Source organism: Astyanax mexicanus, chromosome 12 (genome assembly GCF_023375975.1).
Source record: "Astyanax mexicanus isolate ESR-SI-001 chromosome 12, AstMex3_surface, whole genome shotgun sequence".
Classification (NCBI taxonomy): Eukaryota; Metazoa; Chordata; class Actinopteri; order Characiformes; family Acestrorhamphidae; genus Astyanax; species Astyanax mexicanus.
Window position 1 is genome coordinate 35363878 of NC_064419.1, and position 19043 is coordinate 35382920.

The window sequence follows — 19043 nt, forward strand, 5'->3', positions numbered from 1 at the left end:
CTGGCGCGAGGTTAGTGTGAAGTGTGTCCGTCTGTGAGTGCTTTGTGACAGGCTCAGCCGCACCCGCTGGACAGAAACTGTGATAGAAAAGAGTGATAGAAGTCAGAAAGAGTGATAGAAGTCAGAAAGAGTGATAGAAGTCAGTCTCCAAACCCAAGCAGCTACAGAAAAGCACCAGAAATAGAAGCTCGATTTGTCGCTAGTCGTTTTTAATAAAGAAAACGCCGCTATAAGGATTAGGAAAGTCTCCGGTTCAACTCAGAACAGAATGAAAATTCTCCCTGATCGCTGATTCGCTCATTTCGCTGTCAATCAAAAAGGGTCTCTGCATATTTAATCAGTGACATGTACACACAACAGTATATATTTAGTCACTTATTTTTTTACATTTTAGAGGGAAGCTGAGCTTCCCTTGCAGTCTTAGAGCAATCGCCACTGTATAGCATCTAAAAACAACAACTTTTTAAAATAACAACTTAGTATCTTAAAATAATGACTTAGTGTTTCACAATAAGGACTTAGTATCTCAAAAATAACGACTTAGTATCTTAAAGTAATAACTTCTCAAACTAACGACTTAGTATCTAAAAAAATGAGATAGCATCTCAAAATAACGACTTAGTATCTTAAAATAATGACTTAGTGTTTCACAATAATGACTTAGTATCTCAAACTAACGACTTAGTATCTAAAAAAATGAGATAGCATCTCAAAATAACGACTTAGTATCTTAACGTAATGACTTTAAAAGTAACGAGTATCTCAGAATGATTTACTCTCTTAAAGCGCCACTAGGTAGGATTGAGATTTTGTGCTTGTGTTCTCCCCCTACAATTGGAGAGTGTAATAAATGTTTCAGGTGGATTAGTTTCTCTTTCTCGTTTTCTGGCTATCACAGACATATTCGGTCTCATTCCAGCTTCTGCCAAAGTGTCTGTATGTTAGTTTGTAAAGAATGAACCAGTAGTCCTTGTAGAACTGTTAGAACTAAAGGTCGGAAAGCAGGTTGCAGTTTTCGCGAGCGTTGGTCGCAGCCACCTCGGAAAAACGTACAGAGTCTGGTTTGAGCTCAGAGGAGCCCGGCAAAGACACGAGAGCACCGCTGTTCCTCCTATTACGCTGCAGTGAGTTTTAATCTGTAATTTTACTTCCTTAAAAAGATAAAAAATCAAGGAAATCCTACCCAGTGCTGCTTTAATTTCTTAAAATAATAACTCAGTATATAATAATGACGTAGTATCTCAAAATAATGAGACAAAAGGGTAAAAGTGACACATTACATGCATTACAGACAGAAAACATTCTTATATATTTTCATGACTGGAACATAACTCAGGTGTGAACACAGTTCAGGTGTGAAAGGGTTAAGCTATAGTTGAGTGTGGTTAAATTTGATAGGCCTAAAATGAACCGGCTCTCGTGCCCCACCTAGCGGAGGATAACGCTTCATACCCATCTGAGTGTAACTGTGGGGCTCAGGCTAACTTCCTGCACACAGCAGTACCGTGTTTACCAGTGTTAAATAAACCCTCTCAGGGTTCAGTAACCGCCGGGCTCAGCTTCCTGAAACACGGGGGGATGTATCTCTGTACACCCGCTCTTCAGCAGGGCAGAACCAGCGGAACAGCTGCGCTCTGTACACAACATTAACCCGAGCTACAGGTTACCGGAAGAGCCGCGCTGTAGATCCAGGAGCACCATGTCCAGAAGAACCTCTTCCTTCACTTCTTCTCCTCCGTCTCCCTCTCCCTCTCCTTCTGCCTCCTTTCCTTTATTCAGTCCTGCTCACAGAGACGGGAGACTGCTAAAGCTCGTTTCTGCTGTTTTTTATGCTGTCAGTTCATTTCTAATCATCGTTATCAACAAGACTGTTCTCACCAACTACAGGTACGTATTATATTCACCTGTAGAAGAGGGTAGTACAATTCCGCCCCAGGATTTTGTTCCAACTGCCTGGTCGGCTCTGAGCTGCACTAAAGCCGAAAACGCAGTTGGAACAAAATCCTGGGACGGATTTTTACTCAAACCTTACTTCAGTTAATATTATTACTTATACATAGTTTAGTTATTGTACCTTATAAAGTAAAAGTGACTAAGTCATTGGAGTGTTCAAGAAATAAACACTTCACCCTTCTGACTGATCATTTAGAATTATTAGAGTGTAGAATGTATTCTGTCTATAAATAAAGACTCCAGATCCATACCTGATCCATTTTTCTGGTAGCAGGTTTGAACTGATGCTGATACTTTTTGATGCTCAGGGTCGTTGAAAACTGATCATCCTGGTAATCCAAAAACGATGTTGGCAGTTATGTCACATTAACTCACCTCAACATGCCTTTTGCAATCATTTAGTCCCCCATTGGCAATGCTAAAATCATGGAATTTAGTTTTTTCCTGCAAGAAAACTAAAGAGTGACTTAGGCCTGTCACGATAAGACTTTTTTTGTGGACGATATATTGTCCCAGAAATGATTGCGATACACAATATTTTTGTCATTTTAAGACTATTAAATGCCACTGATATAATGAAAAGAGAATAGCATACAAAAGCAAATTTTAACTTTTTAAAGACAGCTAAATTTGAATGAATCATTAATTATAATTAGTTTTTAGAGAATTATATACTTATTTCTTAACATGCTTTAGTCCACACTGTGTGTATGTGATGGAGTCACAGTTATTGAAGCATGACTGGCTAAAATACTGTTCACTGTTATATATGTGAACAAACATACAAATAAACACAATAGACGATATTACAATTGTCAAAAATGATTGAGGTCATGTTCATTTACTGTACAATAAATCGATATTGCAATTATTGTGACAGGCATAGAGTGACTCAAAAAAGCTTCCTTTCGCAGTTTAATATGGAAATATTGTATAATATTTTATTGTAAAGCTGAGTGTATAAACAAAGATATGTAGACCGAAGAGACTCCTGACATTGGGTCCATGGGTCAATATAAATATAAACTTGTGAGCCCGAAAAAAGAACTACCAAACTAATGATTACCAAACATAATAGTTAAAAAAGAGTTAAACTCCAAACCTTAATGGAGAAAAGCTGATATCAGAAGGATGTTATGATTATACAACTTTACCCAATATATTTACTGTAATATTGTATTTCTAAAATAAAATATGAGGGTCCATGGATATTTTTTGAGAGCCCCAGAGGTACAGGACTAAACACAGGATGTGCATAGGGTGTTGGATTATAAGTAAAATATTTGTGTCTTGGTAATAAATTCCTGGTGTTTCTACATGTATAATGCTTTTGTGGGCTAACAACAAAATTATTGTCTTTTATTAGATTTCCTTCATACACATTCCTTGGGATTGGACAGGTGAGTTTTCTAATATGCATTTTGTAATAAGCATGTTTTGTTTATGAGTACTGTGAGCTGTAAAAGCACTGATGTAATTAAATCCTGTCTGTTTGCCTACTCAGATGGCATTCACCATCATCATTCTCTATTTAGCTAAATCATTCAAAGCTGTCAGTTTTCAGGACTTTGACAAAAGCATACCTGTAAAGGTGAATCCTATTATTTAAAGCATTGGCTTTGGAAATTATTTCTGCATGTGTTTGGCTGTTATGGTTAATCTTTTTTTAATGTTTACTTTTTTCTAGATGTTTCCTTTACCGTTACTCTACGTTGGAAATCATGTCACAGGTCTGGGAAGCACAAAGAAATTAAGGTATATTTTTTAATTATTATGCTTAAATGTATTAAATATTCTTTCACTCCTAAAGTAAAGTGTTTTCTCTTGTGTTGATTCAGACACAATGCATTAATAAAGTTCTATAAAAAAAAACACTTAGGAGAATGTTTGTTGTTGTCACTAAAGTATTCCTTCTTGTCTGTAGTTTAAGTTATTACTCATTTAAATAGGTAATGAGAATTCTTTGAGAGGACACAGCTATTAATTATGCTAAGTTGTAGCTTCATTGCTGCTTCATTAGCAAACCATTTAAAGCTATATAGTACAATTTCTTTCAGAAATTCCAAAACTCATTTCAACAATTCAGGCTCAGAGGGGTCTAGCAGACTAATGCACTGTCACTAAAATCCTTGAGGACTGCCAGTTTAAATTCAGGGCCATGCTACTTGGAGAGCACATTCTCTTATACCTCACATCAACAGATGCCTGTATTTGAGCACTGGCATCTGTTGGCTGATGCATCAGAGCTGGGTTGCTGTGCTTTCCTCTGAGTCTGCTGACTGTCTAGTGCTGCTGCATCAGCAGCAGTTGGGAAAGAGGCAGTGGCTGACCTAACATGAATTTGAGGAGGCTTATCCCATATAAAATATGGATAATTGGCTTTCCAAACTGAATAGAAATTGGGGTAAATTTTGTAATATCTACTTTTATAATTATTTCTGCTTTGCAGCTTACCCATGTTCACCGTGCTCAGAAAATTCACTATTCTCCTCACAATGATAATGGAGACCAAAATATTAAGGTATGTACTGATAAACAGAAACGATTCTTCCTATCTGCCTAAACTGTTTTGGAACTGTTACTAATAATACTTTCATATCAAGGATACGAGAACAGTTCACAGGGACATCAAATTTTTTTATTTAACATGTTTAGTAACATGTATTTTTGTGAAGTAGTTTACAGTAGTTAAGTAAATGATACTGTTCAGATTTGATCTGCATCTGGTAGATAAATCATGGAAAATTAAAACAAAAAAAATGCACATCTTGCAATGTGACTATTACACATAAATAAATACATTAATATATATTGTACAGTTCAAATATAAAGGTCATCAAAACTCTTTTAATGACTTTTGTTTTGGTATGCAGGCTAGATCTGTAAAACCTGTTTAACCTTACAGAAAGACGTTTTCACCTCAGCTGGTGTGCAGTGTACTGGCCATTGTGTTCGGGGCTCTGATCGCTGCAAGGTAACGAGTACAGTAACCTTGCACTCATCAGCACAGAAAGTTAACCTTAGAAATATATATAAAAAAAAAAAAATTACATCCCTGTAATGAAAACAATAATCATCATATCTTATCAGTCTGGTTGTGTTTTTATATTCCACAGCTCTGACCTTGCTTTTGATGCAGAGGGATACACTTTTGTTCTCCTCAATGATGTCTTTACAGCTGCCAGCGGCGTTTATACGAAGAAGAAATTAGGAATAGAGGTATGTGCCTAATAAGGATATATGGATAAATTAAATTGGTTGACCTAGAGTTGCAAACATGTTGAATTGTTTATGGAGACCATGTTCTGTTTCAAAGATACATGTAATTTTTTTTTAACTTACAAGATTTTTGTTTTAGTTTAGGGTAAATCTAGTTTAATACATTGTTGCACTGTGTTTTTGTGAAATTTAAACAACTACACTGCAAAAAACTAAGTCTTAGCAAGTGATTTTTTTTATTTAAGGCAATAAATCTTATTTTCTTCTCTGATAAGACTTTTTGTCTTACTAAGTGATTATTTTGCTTATTTTAGGGATAATTATCTTAATCATTCTTACTCAGAATTTGTACCTTATTTTAAGTCATTTGAACTCAAAAAATGGGCACAATCAAGCAGGAATCAAGTTATTCTGATTCTTGTGTCCAAAAACAGTGACTTTTTTGCTTGATTTAGGTGTTGCTTCAATCATTTTGAGACTGTCATTGCTTTTTGTAAGAAATCTTACTAAGAAAATTTTGCTTACCCCATTGGCAGATTTATTTTACTTAATATACATATATTTGTCTTAATTTGCCTGTATTTTGTCTAGTTTTTGCCAATTGATTTTTGCAGTGTATGCTGTGGACACAAAAGGCACATTATATTAATATTAATCTATATAATAATTCATCCTGAGTATTCAGCATCATCCTTCGAAATCATTAACTGTTTACATAATATGAGCTAATTCCCAATACATGGGCCTGTAGGAACAGTCCAAAGGACCTTTAAATAGAACATTGTTAGATTAATGTACACATAAGATTAGGTTAAACTACTATTTGTACTATTTTTACTGTATCTTAGGCCAATCTGATTGGCTCTATTCTGCAGATATTTCCATGTCCTTGTTTTATTGTAAATTTATTTATTATGGTTGAATATTGCAAAGCATATTGTTTTCCAATTTATGTTCTTCTTCTTTCGTTTTCTGATTCTTCTTGTTCTTATTTTTCTTCTGGATTTTCGCCACGTAACTCAAAACACAGCTCACGAGGTACTGACACTATTCCAACTCAAGATTTTTCTATTTGAGTGTGGGATTTGGGCTTAGACTCATTCACCTGCAGCATTCATTTTCACCCCTTCATAGCATCACTTTTTTATGGCCATCTCCTGTAATTGTGCTGGTACTTTTTACTTTCATTCGCCCCCATTCCACAACCCCCCCCCAGTGCCGACGGCCTAGAGATTTATTTGCCAAGCAGACACCAAACTGCATATACTCCTTCAGGATAAGTCTCTAAGCTTTAATTCTCAGCTGTACTTACCTGCACTCCTCTGTTTATCATTTCTCTTGTTTGGTCTATGTTGTGTAAATTTTTTTTTAAATATATGGAAGAAATATAAAAGTAGGAAAAGTCAGGAAACGCACAGATGTACAAAAAACTTGGCAGTGATCATATATTCGATCAGCCACTCAAAGACCAAATTTAATTGGTGGAAACATTTTATATGTAGATGGTTCTCTTTGAAACTTAAAAAAAAAAAAGATTCTTTATAACACTAAAACAGATTTCACTATCGCTACGAGGTAAACAGCGCCATTTGCTTAGAGTGCTGGGAATGTAAAAACCAGTGGAAACAGGTCCTGAAAGCATGTAGGGCCTTTCCCATTAAGTAAACACTGGATTTATCTGTCACCTATTAACTCTGCCGTTACATCGGGTTGATGTATTTCTCTGCTTTCAATAGGGCCTTGGCAAGTACGGGCTTTTGTTCTATAATGCGTTCATCATCATTATACCCACTATTTTGGCAAGTGCCTACACCGGAGACTTGGAAAAGGTAAATGCCTGAACAGATAAAAGGAGGATTAGTTGAATAAATCAATGAAAAATAGTGCTGCAGCTGTGCAACATGAAAAGATTCAATTACGTGTGTTTTCTTTTCTAGGCCATCATGTTTAAAGGCTGGTTGTCTCTGAGTTTTATTGTATATTTTATGATGTCTTGTGCCATGGGGTATGTTACACTTCCTTCTGTAATTTTATCTTTCTGTAAATCACTTTAAACTTAGTGACTCAGTGATTCGAACAGAGAAAGAAAGTAATATTGTGGATATAACTCTTTTAACAGGTTTGTATTGATGTACTCCATTGTTCTGTGCAGTCATTACAACAGTGCCTTAACCACCACAGTCATTGGGGCAATTAAGGTTTGTAGTATGCCTTTTCTTTACATTTTCTATTTGCTTTCTCTTTTACTTTATTTTAATCCTCATTGAACTTTGTTCTTTAGTTTTGTGTACATGGAGATATTCTTGCAGTGACATTTGCTATCAACATGATCACAAGTCATTTAAAAACAGAGTCGGTTCAGAGCCTTAAAGCGAAGAGGGACAGTCACAGTTCAAAGTAGTTCAACTGTAGGTCGTGGTTTGGGTGTAGTTCCAGAGGTCCCAATGGCTTGTCCTTCACCAGATATGGGTTAGGGTTAGGGTTAGGTTTAACTGTAAAAGTGTTTAAAAGAGATCATGTGTTTAAAAGCACAATGGATCATTTGAGCATTGTCATTGCAGTGTGCGTATGCAATGTATATAGCTGAGGCAGGTTATATATGCTCAATATTGGTTATTTTACTCTTATCTTGGAAACACAGAGTTGATTGTTCAGTTCTAGCAACTAGGGGTGTCACGATCTCGATATTTTATCGAAATCGAATCGAAATGAGGTCATGGTCTCGAGTATCGAAGTCAAAAAGAGGATCGACGATCCCTCCCGCGCGCGCTACGCAAATAGCGCAGCGCGCTACGTAAATGGCGCGGCACCAACACAGCGCATCCTATTCATTTAATAGCGCAGCCCCGCCCTCAGTTCTGCTGTGTGAGAGACAGCTGCCTTTCAACCACGGAGGAGAAACTGAAAACGGATTTATAGAAATATAGACAGGGCTCTCAAGTTTTGAGTGTCGGCGGGAGTGTGATCACTGTTTTTTATCTGTCCAACGGGGGAGGGGGGGCGGGGGTTGGGCGCGCAGGTTTTGTATCTGTATCTAACGGAGGGGTGGGTGCGCGCAGGTGAGAGCGTGTGAACTCGCTGAAATGCGTGTGTCAGTCTGACTTGAGAACACTGACTATAGATCACAGTGAGGTGGATTAAAAATCTTAAACTTATAATTGACTACACCTGTTGCTTTCCACTGAATTAAAAAAACATTTTTCTCTCAGATAAAGTAAACACAAGCGTGTTTCTGACTAAAATAAAAGCTTTTCAGGAGAGATATAAGTTATGTGTAAATATTTATAAGACAATACCTGACAAAATCTGTTTTAATGACGTTAATAAACATCACTGTGACAGCGCTAGTCACAGTTTCACCACATCACTTATCTAACCAGCCTGTACTGATTTCTGCCCCCCAATAATGCTTTCAATAACCTCTAATAGCCTTTAATAGTCTTCAGTAGCCTTTAAAAGACTTACCTGGCGGCCGTGGTGTGTCCACTAAACTCCGTAGTTATAAACATCCTGAGGTTAGCAGCGCGCTAACTGACCTGTTTATAATGTAATCCGAGCAGTGACTCCGTGTGGGCTGTTCTACTGTTAGCTGCTTGGGCTGAAAGATGAACTGTAGTGAGCTGTATTATCCGGTTAGTGGGGTTAAAACCTTTATTTGTTTACAGAAACAGTAAAAACGGACTGGCTGAGCTCTGTAGCCCGTGGCTGGGCTGTACTGAAGTAGTGACTGAGTGAAGAGAGCGGGGCTTGTGCTGCTGCAGCTCCGACTAGTGGTTAGATGAAGAACTGCAGCTTCATGTAAGTGAGCAGTTTCACCAGCCATCCACACACAGCTCTGATAAACTGCTTGTTTTAATAGTGCACACTGTTGCTACCAAAATAAGTCACTAGATGGCATTACCATATATATCTTAATAAATAATAATAATAATATTTATAATATTTATAATAATAAATATATTATTTAAATTTTATGAGGCATAGAATAATAACAAGAAAAAAAAACAAGAAAATCGAGAATCGAATCGAATCGTGACCCTCAAATCGAAAATGAAATCGAATCGAGGATTTAGAGAATCGTGACACCCCTACTAGCAACTGGTGCAATCCGGGGAAAGTCCCTCTATTAAATCTCTATTCAAATACATAATTATTTAATTATCTACCACCTAAGACTGAGCAATAAACAAAAACAATATATAAAAAAACTGTTATTTTAGATATAAGCAATTCTTTATTATGATTTATGGTTCTTACATAACAACTGAAAAAGTGTTTTATCCTGTTTTTCTTTTATTGGATGTGTGCCCAGTAATAACCAACAGCACAGTTTAGACCAGACCGGTGGTCTACCCCCACCACACACCTAAAACACTTACAGAACTGAACACACACACACACACACAGCACAGAGACTGAAATGTCTCTATCCCCTATCAGCAGCAATATTGCTTATATGCTGCTTCCATACAAGAAGTTTAAGAACTAAACTCTCTACCTCAGTAACTACTGTGACTCATGTATATTCTATATGTCACAGTATGTTACCTCTGCACCTTATTCTAATCAGCACATTTCATTGTACCGTATCGGTACTGCACTGTCTTATCTGTTAAACTGTCTTGTCTGTTGTATTTATTATATTTATTGTAGTGATATAATTCTATGCTGCACATTCGTTACACATTTGCTCTTTATGTTTGTCTATTGTTGTTTCAAGTTGCACTGTGGTTACCCTGTGTTTCTCTTTCCTCAGATGTAATGATAAAAAAGCCTTTTGACTTGACTTTAAATTAAAATGGGATTCATCGCTTTGGTTAAAAAGACATATTTTTAGGAACTTTGTTTATAAAAGTGTGTGAATGGATGTTACTAAAATGTGCCAGATGAGAGTAAAATGATTTTTGTAAGACTGAGAAGTATTTTTGTGCTTGTTTTTCTCACTTCTCATACTTGCTGAATGGTACAGTGTTTTTTTATCCTGTGTATGACAGCCCTCTAGTGGGGCACCGTGGTACTGTAAGGAGGCCCCTGGCTGTCAGGTTGTTTGTACATGGACATTCCAAAAGTCAAGGGGCAGCACACAGTGTTATGTAAAGGGCTTGGGAACAACCACACTGCTATAAGGTGTGTGGTGTTATCTTGTTGAATAAGGTTAAACACAAACAGATGCACGAAGTTCTTTACTTTTATATTTTATTTTATTGTTGTCTTTATCCTTGTACTGTAACTCATGTCTGCTGTATGCAATGTGGGTCTGCTACTAAATGCATTGAATTTTCCACTGGGATTATTACCAAAAGGCTTTTTAAATAGAGATTTTTCTATTGAAAGGAAATGTACAATGTCAGTCAAACCATTTAAAAGCACCTTAAATTCAGTCTGTTTTTTTTTTTTCATAAATTTAAAATGATCTACATTGTAGATTAATAAATTATTCCTTGTGTGGTTCTTCATAATCTGGATGATCAATGTATTAATTTACAATGTAGGAGAAGCTGTGTCCAAACTTGTACTGGTATTGTAGTCTGCAACTAGGCAATAGGACTGATGTTAATTATTTTATTTTATGTTATGTGTGTGTAATAGTTTTCAATTGAATTTATTCCTAAACATAATTGATGCCATTTTTTGCAGAATGTTGCTGTAGCCTACATCGGGATGTTCATTGGTGGAGACTACGTCTTCTCATGGCCAAACTTTGTTGGACTGAATATATGGTATGAAACTCTTTTAACTTTATTTCAGCTTTTATAAAATGGGGGTAAAAATATTCATTTTTGCAAAGTAAAAAAAAAATTATGTAATGATAATAATAATAATTAATCAATAATTTACTCTCTCTTTTTAACCCCTTCAGTATCTCTGGTGGCTTGGTGTACTCATATCTGACCTTTCATGGTGGGTCTTCTGCACAAACAGCAACCCAGGAAGAGAGCAGACTGAGAGTTCATGTGGTAGAAGAAAACACAGAAGAGAAAAGCCAGTTCTCAGATATACTAACACTACAGTCTGTTAAACCTCCAATCTGAGAGTGGATCATTACAGGGTATGAAGTTACTATCAGGGATTGTATTGTTTACAGTAAATGTGTAGTTTTTCCCCTGTGTAGATGAAGAATTTCTGCTAACTTATTTTGAACCAAATGCAATATTGTCAAGCTTCAGAAAATTGATATACGAATATTCGATATATGAAGGTAAAGTGTTAACTTATTAGTTTAAGTTTATTGTGTCCAATCCATGTGACCAATCTAGCAATAACAGATATTTTTATACACAGTAGCTTCATTACGGGGACGAACAGAAAAGTACAGTATATTTTACTGTACATTAAGGGACAGTTCCCCTGACAGAGATTATGCCTAGTCTTGGACTGTACTGTATTTCTAATGTAGATTTCTACTGAAAATAAAATATAATCTAGATTAGATTAGCCCTAGTTTTTGTCCAGGAACCTGACTCAAAGTGAAGTAAAATTGAGCAAAAAATGCACAAGCGAAAATGGAAGGACCTTGACACTGAAACATATTTAAGTTTTTAAGGTGCTATATTTGTGGACTAATGGGTATGGTAATATGGTAATTAATTGGTTGTACTGATCCTAACAGAAAGATTAAGTTGCTTAATTGTTGGTGATATTATTTTAATCCTCCTATTATGTTCTGGGTCAAATTGACCTGTTTTAAGATCAGTTTAAAGATCTAGTAAAAACAGTTAAAAGTATTTGTTCTGTATGAAACTTCTTCTGTTTGCCTTAATTAGTGTAATCAACATATAGCAGGAATATGGTTCATCTCATATTCACAACCAACTAAAACAAAATTGCAATGTTATGTTTCATTGTTATGTAAAACTATAGATTTTTATATGTTGGTCTTTTAAAAGTAAAAACGTAGTGAAATGTCAAAAAACATTTTAAAAAGTATTGTTTTTATGAAAAACGAGTTAAAAATCCTAACTGAACTATTACCTGTTAGAGGTAAGAAACTCCAAATAATGATTAACAATATTTACACTGCTTGGTGCTGGTTTCACACACCACTGCTGTTCCTGACAAATGAATGTACAAGTAGGGTTAAATAGTATAAATTTAAATTGGCGTTATTATAGTTATAATTAATCTAACTTGTAACTTATTGGCAGGAGAAAAGAAACATCTCCTGGTACTTTGAATGTTTAAATGAAGGTCAATAAAAGTATTTAATTTTAATAATACTTTGTTTTAATATTATAGAAACAAAGGTATAAATAATTATATTAGTAGTTACATGGTTCTTGGTTGGTTGTGTGTTGCAGAATTAGTGATCCTATTTTTGACGTCTGCTGTTGTCTCTCAATCACACCTTTAACATTTGTTTAACATTGTTGGCTTGTATTTTAACCTAGCATGGGCATGTGGATCAGGCCTCGCTCCAGCTCATATCATTGATATCACCTTGATAGTAATACACTGGCCAGTGTTCAGCCTCACTCTGAATGTAAACACTCACACATCAGGTGTGAATTTACATGCTGCTTTTGGCATATCAGTGTGCATGTGTCAGATACTACATAAAATAAAATGCCTTTACTAAATAACTACATGTTTATATGTTAACTGCTTAGATTTAATAAAAATGGCCGGTCCATTAGCTTATAGCACAATCACCGCTAACAATACTAAAGCAAATATACAGAATTTTAAAGCCAAAAATGGACTGCTTTTGTATGGTTAAGTCTATATGACTGTAGGGAAATCAGATCTGGATGTTCTTGGACTCCCACATTTCTGTTACACTGGATTTGAAGAGGTTGTTGTTTTGTTGTGAGTGCCGCCAAAGATGCGTTGCAGATTTTATTGAACTTGCACTTAAAACCTCCAAATGTGATTATCGTCATTTCAGTTCAACCTGGAAACAATGTAAATATACCAAAAATCAGATTTGGTCTGGCAGTGTGAACATAGCCAAAAACACTGGACTCTGGAATGTTCACATATCTCCCCTACGGGAGCAGGAATGAGCATCCCTAGCTTATAGTTACTGAAACCAGAAAACACCATCTGTTGACAGTGCAGATATTTGATACACAGGGTGAGTCAAAAGTCACATTTTTTTTTTAAGAAACAAAAGGGAATTATATATCTGAATACTCTAACAAGTATGACATCTTGAAAGCCACCAATTTGTTTTATTAAATGGTGTCCTGCGAACAGACCCTGTCTGTTGATGTAAGTGAAGCAGTTAGTAAAAATAAACGTGTAATCCAATTATTAACATGAATTAAGATTTTTTTTTAATGTGAACATTGCCTTTGCCTATTTTGTTTTTTGTCATTTCAATCAATTCCAAATGTTTTAGACAAATTGTATAATTAATGTAAAACCATGTTTTTTGTGTCATAAGAAAATAAGAACGTATATAAATATAACGTGGTCGAAGACTTGTGTACTTGTTCTATGTATTTTGATTTATTGATTTATAAAAGAAAAGTAACAAAGCACAGTTGTCGTCAGTCATTTATGGCATTTAATGAAAACCAGCAGTTCTTACACTAAATTTTTTCTATGGGAAAATACCTGCTTTACACATTTACAATGCCATTTCCACACTGCAAACTTTCCATGATACAGATCGAACAACCTGATTTACATTCTGTTGTCACAAAAAAAACAAAGACAATCACAAAGAATGCTTTAAGAAGTCACCTTAAAGGTATACCTTGTGCAGCTTTTTCAAATGACTTTGTGAATATATTATTTATATATATAAGGAAACATACAAGAATTAGGATTACTTAATAAAAGTACTTCTGATTGGATGTTTAATAGAAAAAAATGCTTTCCAGTTTCATGGGGCTTTTATAAAAATTATCTTATTAGAACATTGATTAATTCATTAATTCCTCAGAGTTCATGTGATAAGTACGTGTTCACTGTAATAACCACCATCCAATTCTAACCAAGGAGGGTTATTTTTTTTTTGAGAAAGCTGAAACTCTTAATGTAGTGTCGCAGACTGTGTATATGTCCTATTGAGCACAGAGCAAAAAAACTCTTTGCATGGCCAAAACAAGTGCTATCTGTTGGCTTTAAGTGAGAACTGTGGGATGGGAATATAGTCTTTGTTCTGTCACACTTTCCAAACTGACACAACCACCACTGACGTATCCAGCGACCCTCTGCTGAACTGCTGATGTAGAAAAAAGTAACACTAAATGTAAATGATTCTGAACAGCCTGTCACCATGAAGCAGCATCACCTGCTATAACCAATATATGTGTGTATATATGCTTACACTGTACGTCAGATAAAGGTATATGGTGCATTCTAGAGTTTTTCTGTGCGAGAGTTAGTCAATGTCACTGCTATTCCCAAACCTCGCAACCACAGGATGATAATAGGTAACAGAAAGGTTTAAAAACATACAGTGGTGTTAGATATGACGGAAGAGTGGACTGAAGCAACAACGAAGGCCTACGTGCAGCAAGTCATGCTAAAACATACTGTTAAATTTCAGGTGCAACTTATATAAAATAATATAAAAAGAGAGAAGGAAAACAGCCTTTCTTTTGCTTGGTCATCTCAGAGCACTGAGCCTATACTGGTTTCATCTTGACTGGACAGGTTATACCTTCGCCAAACATTTGAGTGCTTATCTGGTATCGTATAGCACTCGGTATCACAACCACACACATACACACACACACCAAAGTCCACCTATGTACACAATAAACATAAACATGTTCACAACTTACACACACAAACAAACAAGTATGAAGAAGAAAAAAAAAAAAGAAAAGGGAAAAAAAAACTCGTTACCAAAAAAAGTGCACAACACAACCAAAAATAAAACATGACAATGATCGTCTTTCTCTTTCTCTCGCTTTCTCTCTCTCTTTGATAAGCAGAAGAAAAAAAGAACATTCTTCATATAAAGAAATCTAACATGGTAGCAGCCTAACATTAAAATGGAAGCAAAAATAAGGTGCTTTTAGCTTATACCAACCCCACAGGTGCACTGCTAGGCTGGAAACCCTAGGGTTGCAAAACATGGGTAAAATCGCTAGTAATGTGAATGGGACGTTAGGAGATCTCGTTTGCAACACTTTGCTGAATTACACTGGATATTACTCACTATAGTGCAACCCTAGGCATTAGTTTACACTGGTGAATTCAGGCAGACAGGTTGTTGGCCAGCTCGATGAGAGCCAGGGCCCCATGGAGGCGCTCCCTCTGTTCCTGGAGGCGTCGCCGGGCGGCTCCGCCCCCACTGCTGCTCTTCCCCTCCTCTGGTTCCTCTTCTTCTCCTTCATCTGAAGGCAGGAAGTCCATGGGGTCCTGCTGCTCCTGGTCCTCCATAGCAACATTGTTTAGGGGTTTTCCTTTACTTGGAGCAGGAGCTCGTTGTTCTCTTGTCTGCCAGTACCTGAAGATGAAGCATTGTTAGGAACTGGGGTTACCACCGAGCATTTTCTTTAAAAACGTTTGCTTAACCAATATAAATTATAAAATATAAAATGTTCATGTTTTTGTGGTCTGTGCGTATGAGTCAATAAAAAAGCCAAACACTTACTTTGCTAACCACTCAGCAACAGCCTTGTTGTCAGCCCCCTGGGATTTCCCTGGCTCTGCAATTGGCTCTTCTCTTTTCAGCCTGGCATATGGGTGCTTAGGGCAGTGTCGATTAGCGTGAGTGAAGCGGCTACCGCAGCCTGGATAAAATAACAAAAAGCAAAAAGTCTGTTAACACCTTTATTAACGTGTTTTGTTACCCACAAGTAACCAGAACAATTTTTTTATATATTAAGTTATATATCTCTAAAAATCATCATTATATCATTTATAATAATTATACAAATTGATCCAAGTCACTTTATTAGCCGTGATTTTTTTTCCCCTCACCTTTCTCTGAGCAAACGAAGGGCTTCTCTCCAGTGTGAAGGCGCTGGTGAGTTTTCAGTTGACCACTCTGGACGAAGGCCTTCCCACACTCCGGGAAATCACACAGGTAGGGCCTCTCACCTGAGATAGAAAGAAGCAAACAGGTGAGTTTCCACATTCCAACTCATTTCTATCTGCACAGATTACAGTGATTCTGGTGCTAGAGCCTTACTTACCTGTGTGTGTTCGTTTGTGCGCCTGCAGCGACTTCTCTCTGGGGAAGACCCGATTGCAGATGTTGCAGCGGATGCGGCTGGTGGAGTTCTCCCCTTCATTGATCAGCTCGCGGACGGTGTCGGCCCGTGGACGGCCACGACGGATTCCATCCTGTAACAGAACATGAGATTTGAGTATCTGTGTCTTGATTTCTTGAAAGGCTGTGTTTTTGTTTTTAAAAAAGTAGTAATAACAACTCTATACACCTAAACATCTACAGTACATAACTGTACATTACTCCATTTGTGAACATGAAAAGTAAGATTATTTTCAGCCATGAAGAAAAAGTATGTCCGTATTTAATAATCCAGATCATGGAGGACCACTGCCCTGCACATTTCAGTGGTTCACCTGTTCCCAGCACACCTGATGAAACTAATCAACTTTCATTGGCAGATACATTATAAAAAAGTTATAAAAGTGGTTGTGGTTAATCAGAAGCACACTTCCATCCTGAGAGAGGACATGGTATTTAATTATTAACATCTTGAAAGGCTGTGTTTAGCAAAAAAACAAAACCTGTTAAACTATTAAACTAGCAATACCACATGTATATACACACCCTCTATATAGCCTCTAGTTTATCTGTGTCTACTGTGAGATACATAACCATATACATAATACTTAATACTAAATAAGAAGAAGAAAGTACTGTACATGTATTATACATTTAAAAACAAAAGTGCAAATGTATCCTTATCAAGGTAAAGTATTATCCTTCGGGTCCAACTGTGTCCCTTAAAACACATATAATATACGATATGTATAACCACATAATAATATGTACACTACTATGTATACCCACACACACCACACTATGATTATACGCCCCATATAAACCAAAACTAAGTAAGTTTTGTGAACACGCTGTGCTGCTCTTTTTTTCCTTCACAGCTTTCTTAGAATGTCCGCTGCTGGGTTTTGGCGCGCAAAGCTGGCGTCATTCGACAGGCCAGCTGCTCCTGTATGAAGAGGGTTTAAAATCCAGTCTAAAGGCGGGTCTTTTTACAATGTAACAGATTGTTTCCCGAAAGAATAAGGTACAGACACATTTTACAACACTGGAACATACAGCTAACTAACTTACAAATAAGAGACACTCTCTATATAGCCACTGTTTCTATACTGTACTTAATTTAACTCATTTATTCTCATTTTAATACACATAGCTAGCTTAGCTAACTGACTGAGGTGCTAGTTATGTGCTATAACCTAGTATAAACACATAGTGTTAGGTTAGTGTTTTTAGGGCTTGTAAAAGAGAGCAGTTCATATCTATCTCCTACACATATTTGAAAGTTGTTAAAATTTTATAACCTAGCTAATATTTCCCTCCAAACATAGTATTCGTGATAAACAGCATTTTACACATGACTTTAAAAAAAAATAATATATAGATTATAATAATACTATTAATACAGCACTGCATTTACTGTACATGTTTTTCATTCCATATTTTATTTTTCCAATGTATTTCCTTGTTTTACCATGTAGCTAACTAACTGTGCTATTTATCCTAGACCCAAGTCAGCTTTATGTATTAATTTATTTTTTATTTGCTAAAATAGATCTATTAGCTACTAAAACCAGCATTTCTCACCTTTAAGTGCTCTGCAGAGGCTAGGTCCGATTCTGTAGCTGAGGGGTTTCTGGTGGGAGAGGCAGCCCCGCTCCCTGACCCTGATCCCGGACTCAGAGTCACGTTGTGCGCGTTCTCCCCCCACCTCCAGGGGTACACCATAAAGTCGCTGAAGCCCGGGCTGGTGGGCATCACTGAATCCACAGTTTTTGGTTTGATCGGGGTGGTCTTGATGACGGACACCAGGACCCTTTTTGGCGAGTCGTTGCAGAAAATCACTTGGGGGTGTTTGCTGTCAGCCATGGCCGGAATGATAATAATTAATAAAAAAAACCCTAAAAATATATAAATAGTTCTATATGTTGATATAAAATAGTATAGGGTAATAAAACACTAAAAAATGTGTATTAATATATATTATAGATTATAGCAATATAAAAAACTCCACTGCAGCCCAAGACAAAAAGTATCCAGTACAGAAGAAAGTTGTCCTTGTTAAGTGAGTATCTCCAGCTCAGTCCTCTCCCTGCTGCTGCTGTTCAGGAGATCTCAGATGATCCTCTAATACAGTTTTCATTTCCAACAGCATTAAAAATAGTATAAAATAATAAAAAATCTATAGTAATGTTCTGCTGTTTCAGAGTTAAAGAAGCTCAGGTACTTTCCGTCCTTCCCGAGGCTGTCAGGCTCGTTAGATACAGTGACCCGACCTCTCTGCCTCTCTTTTCCCGCGTTAGAAATCGCGCCTGAGCAGGACTCGGCCAATCAGCAGCCAGAATATTACAGCGCGCGCAAGTGTCACTGAGGAATTAGCCAATAACAGGCAGCAAAAGTCAGAGCGAGCGAGATCCAACCACTAAGAGAATTCCAAACCCAGCCTCAGCGCTGATTGGCCAGAAGAGATTCGACCAATCCGATTTAAACAGTTCAGAGCGCGCCCCTGCTGACTGGCGGCTGTGTCAGCCAATCAAGGTGCGCCGTTTGCCTCCCGCGCGCTGCAACGGATGTTTACGCGGCTGTTTAAAGGGAAAGGGGAAGGAGGCGCGAAGGCTCCGGTTATATAAGCGAAACCGCCAAAAAGCGGTTTACATCATTTACATGATTTATACCCTTTACTCTAAAACAGAGGATTAAAACACGACAAAATTCACTC

The 19043-nt window shown here is 36.8% G+C and overlaps 2 protein-coding genes across 2 annotated transcripts; one reads left to right on the forward strand and one right to left on the reverse strand.

Moving 5' to 3' along the window:
• The first annotated feature begins 1446 nt into the window (after nucleotides 1-1446).
• slc35d2 (solute carrier family 35 member D2) lies at nucleotides 1447-13653 on the forward strand. The gene is made up of 12 exons (XM_007254067.4): nucleotides 1447-1887; nucleotides 3320-3353; nucleotides 3458-3544; nucleotides 3641-3708; nucleotides 4403-4474; nucleotides 4859-4927; nucleotides 5070-5172; nucleotides 6909-7001; nucleotides 7110-7177; nucleotides 7292-7370; nucleotides 10810-10892; nucleotides 11033-13653. Exons 1-12 carry the CDS (start codon nucleotides 1700-1702, stop codon nucleotides 11202-11204), a joined length of 1116 nt encoding a protein of 371 aa, XP_007254129.3. The 5' UTR covers nucleotides 1447-1699; the 3' UTR covers nucleotides 11205-13653.
• A 14-nt stretch (nucleotides 13654-13667) lies between these two features.
• Nucleotides 13668-18646, reverse strand: znf367 (zinc finger protein 367). Its single transcript, XM_007254066.4, has 5 exons — nucleotides 17912-18646; nucleotides 16272-16422; nucleotides 16057-16176; nucleotides 15728-15866; nucleotides 13668-15580 (listed from the first exon to the last, which is right to left on the reverse strand). Exons 1-5 carry the CDS (start codon nucleotides 18191-18193, stop codon nucleotides 15328-15330), a joined length of 945 nt encoding a protein of 314 aa, XP_007254128.3. The 5' UTR covers nucleotides 18194-18646; the 3' UTR covers nucleotides 13668-15327.
• Between the last annotated feature and the right edge of the window lie 397 nt (nucleotides 18647-19043).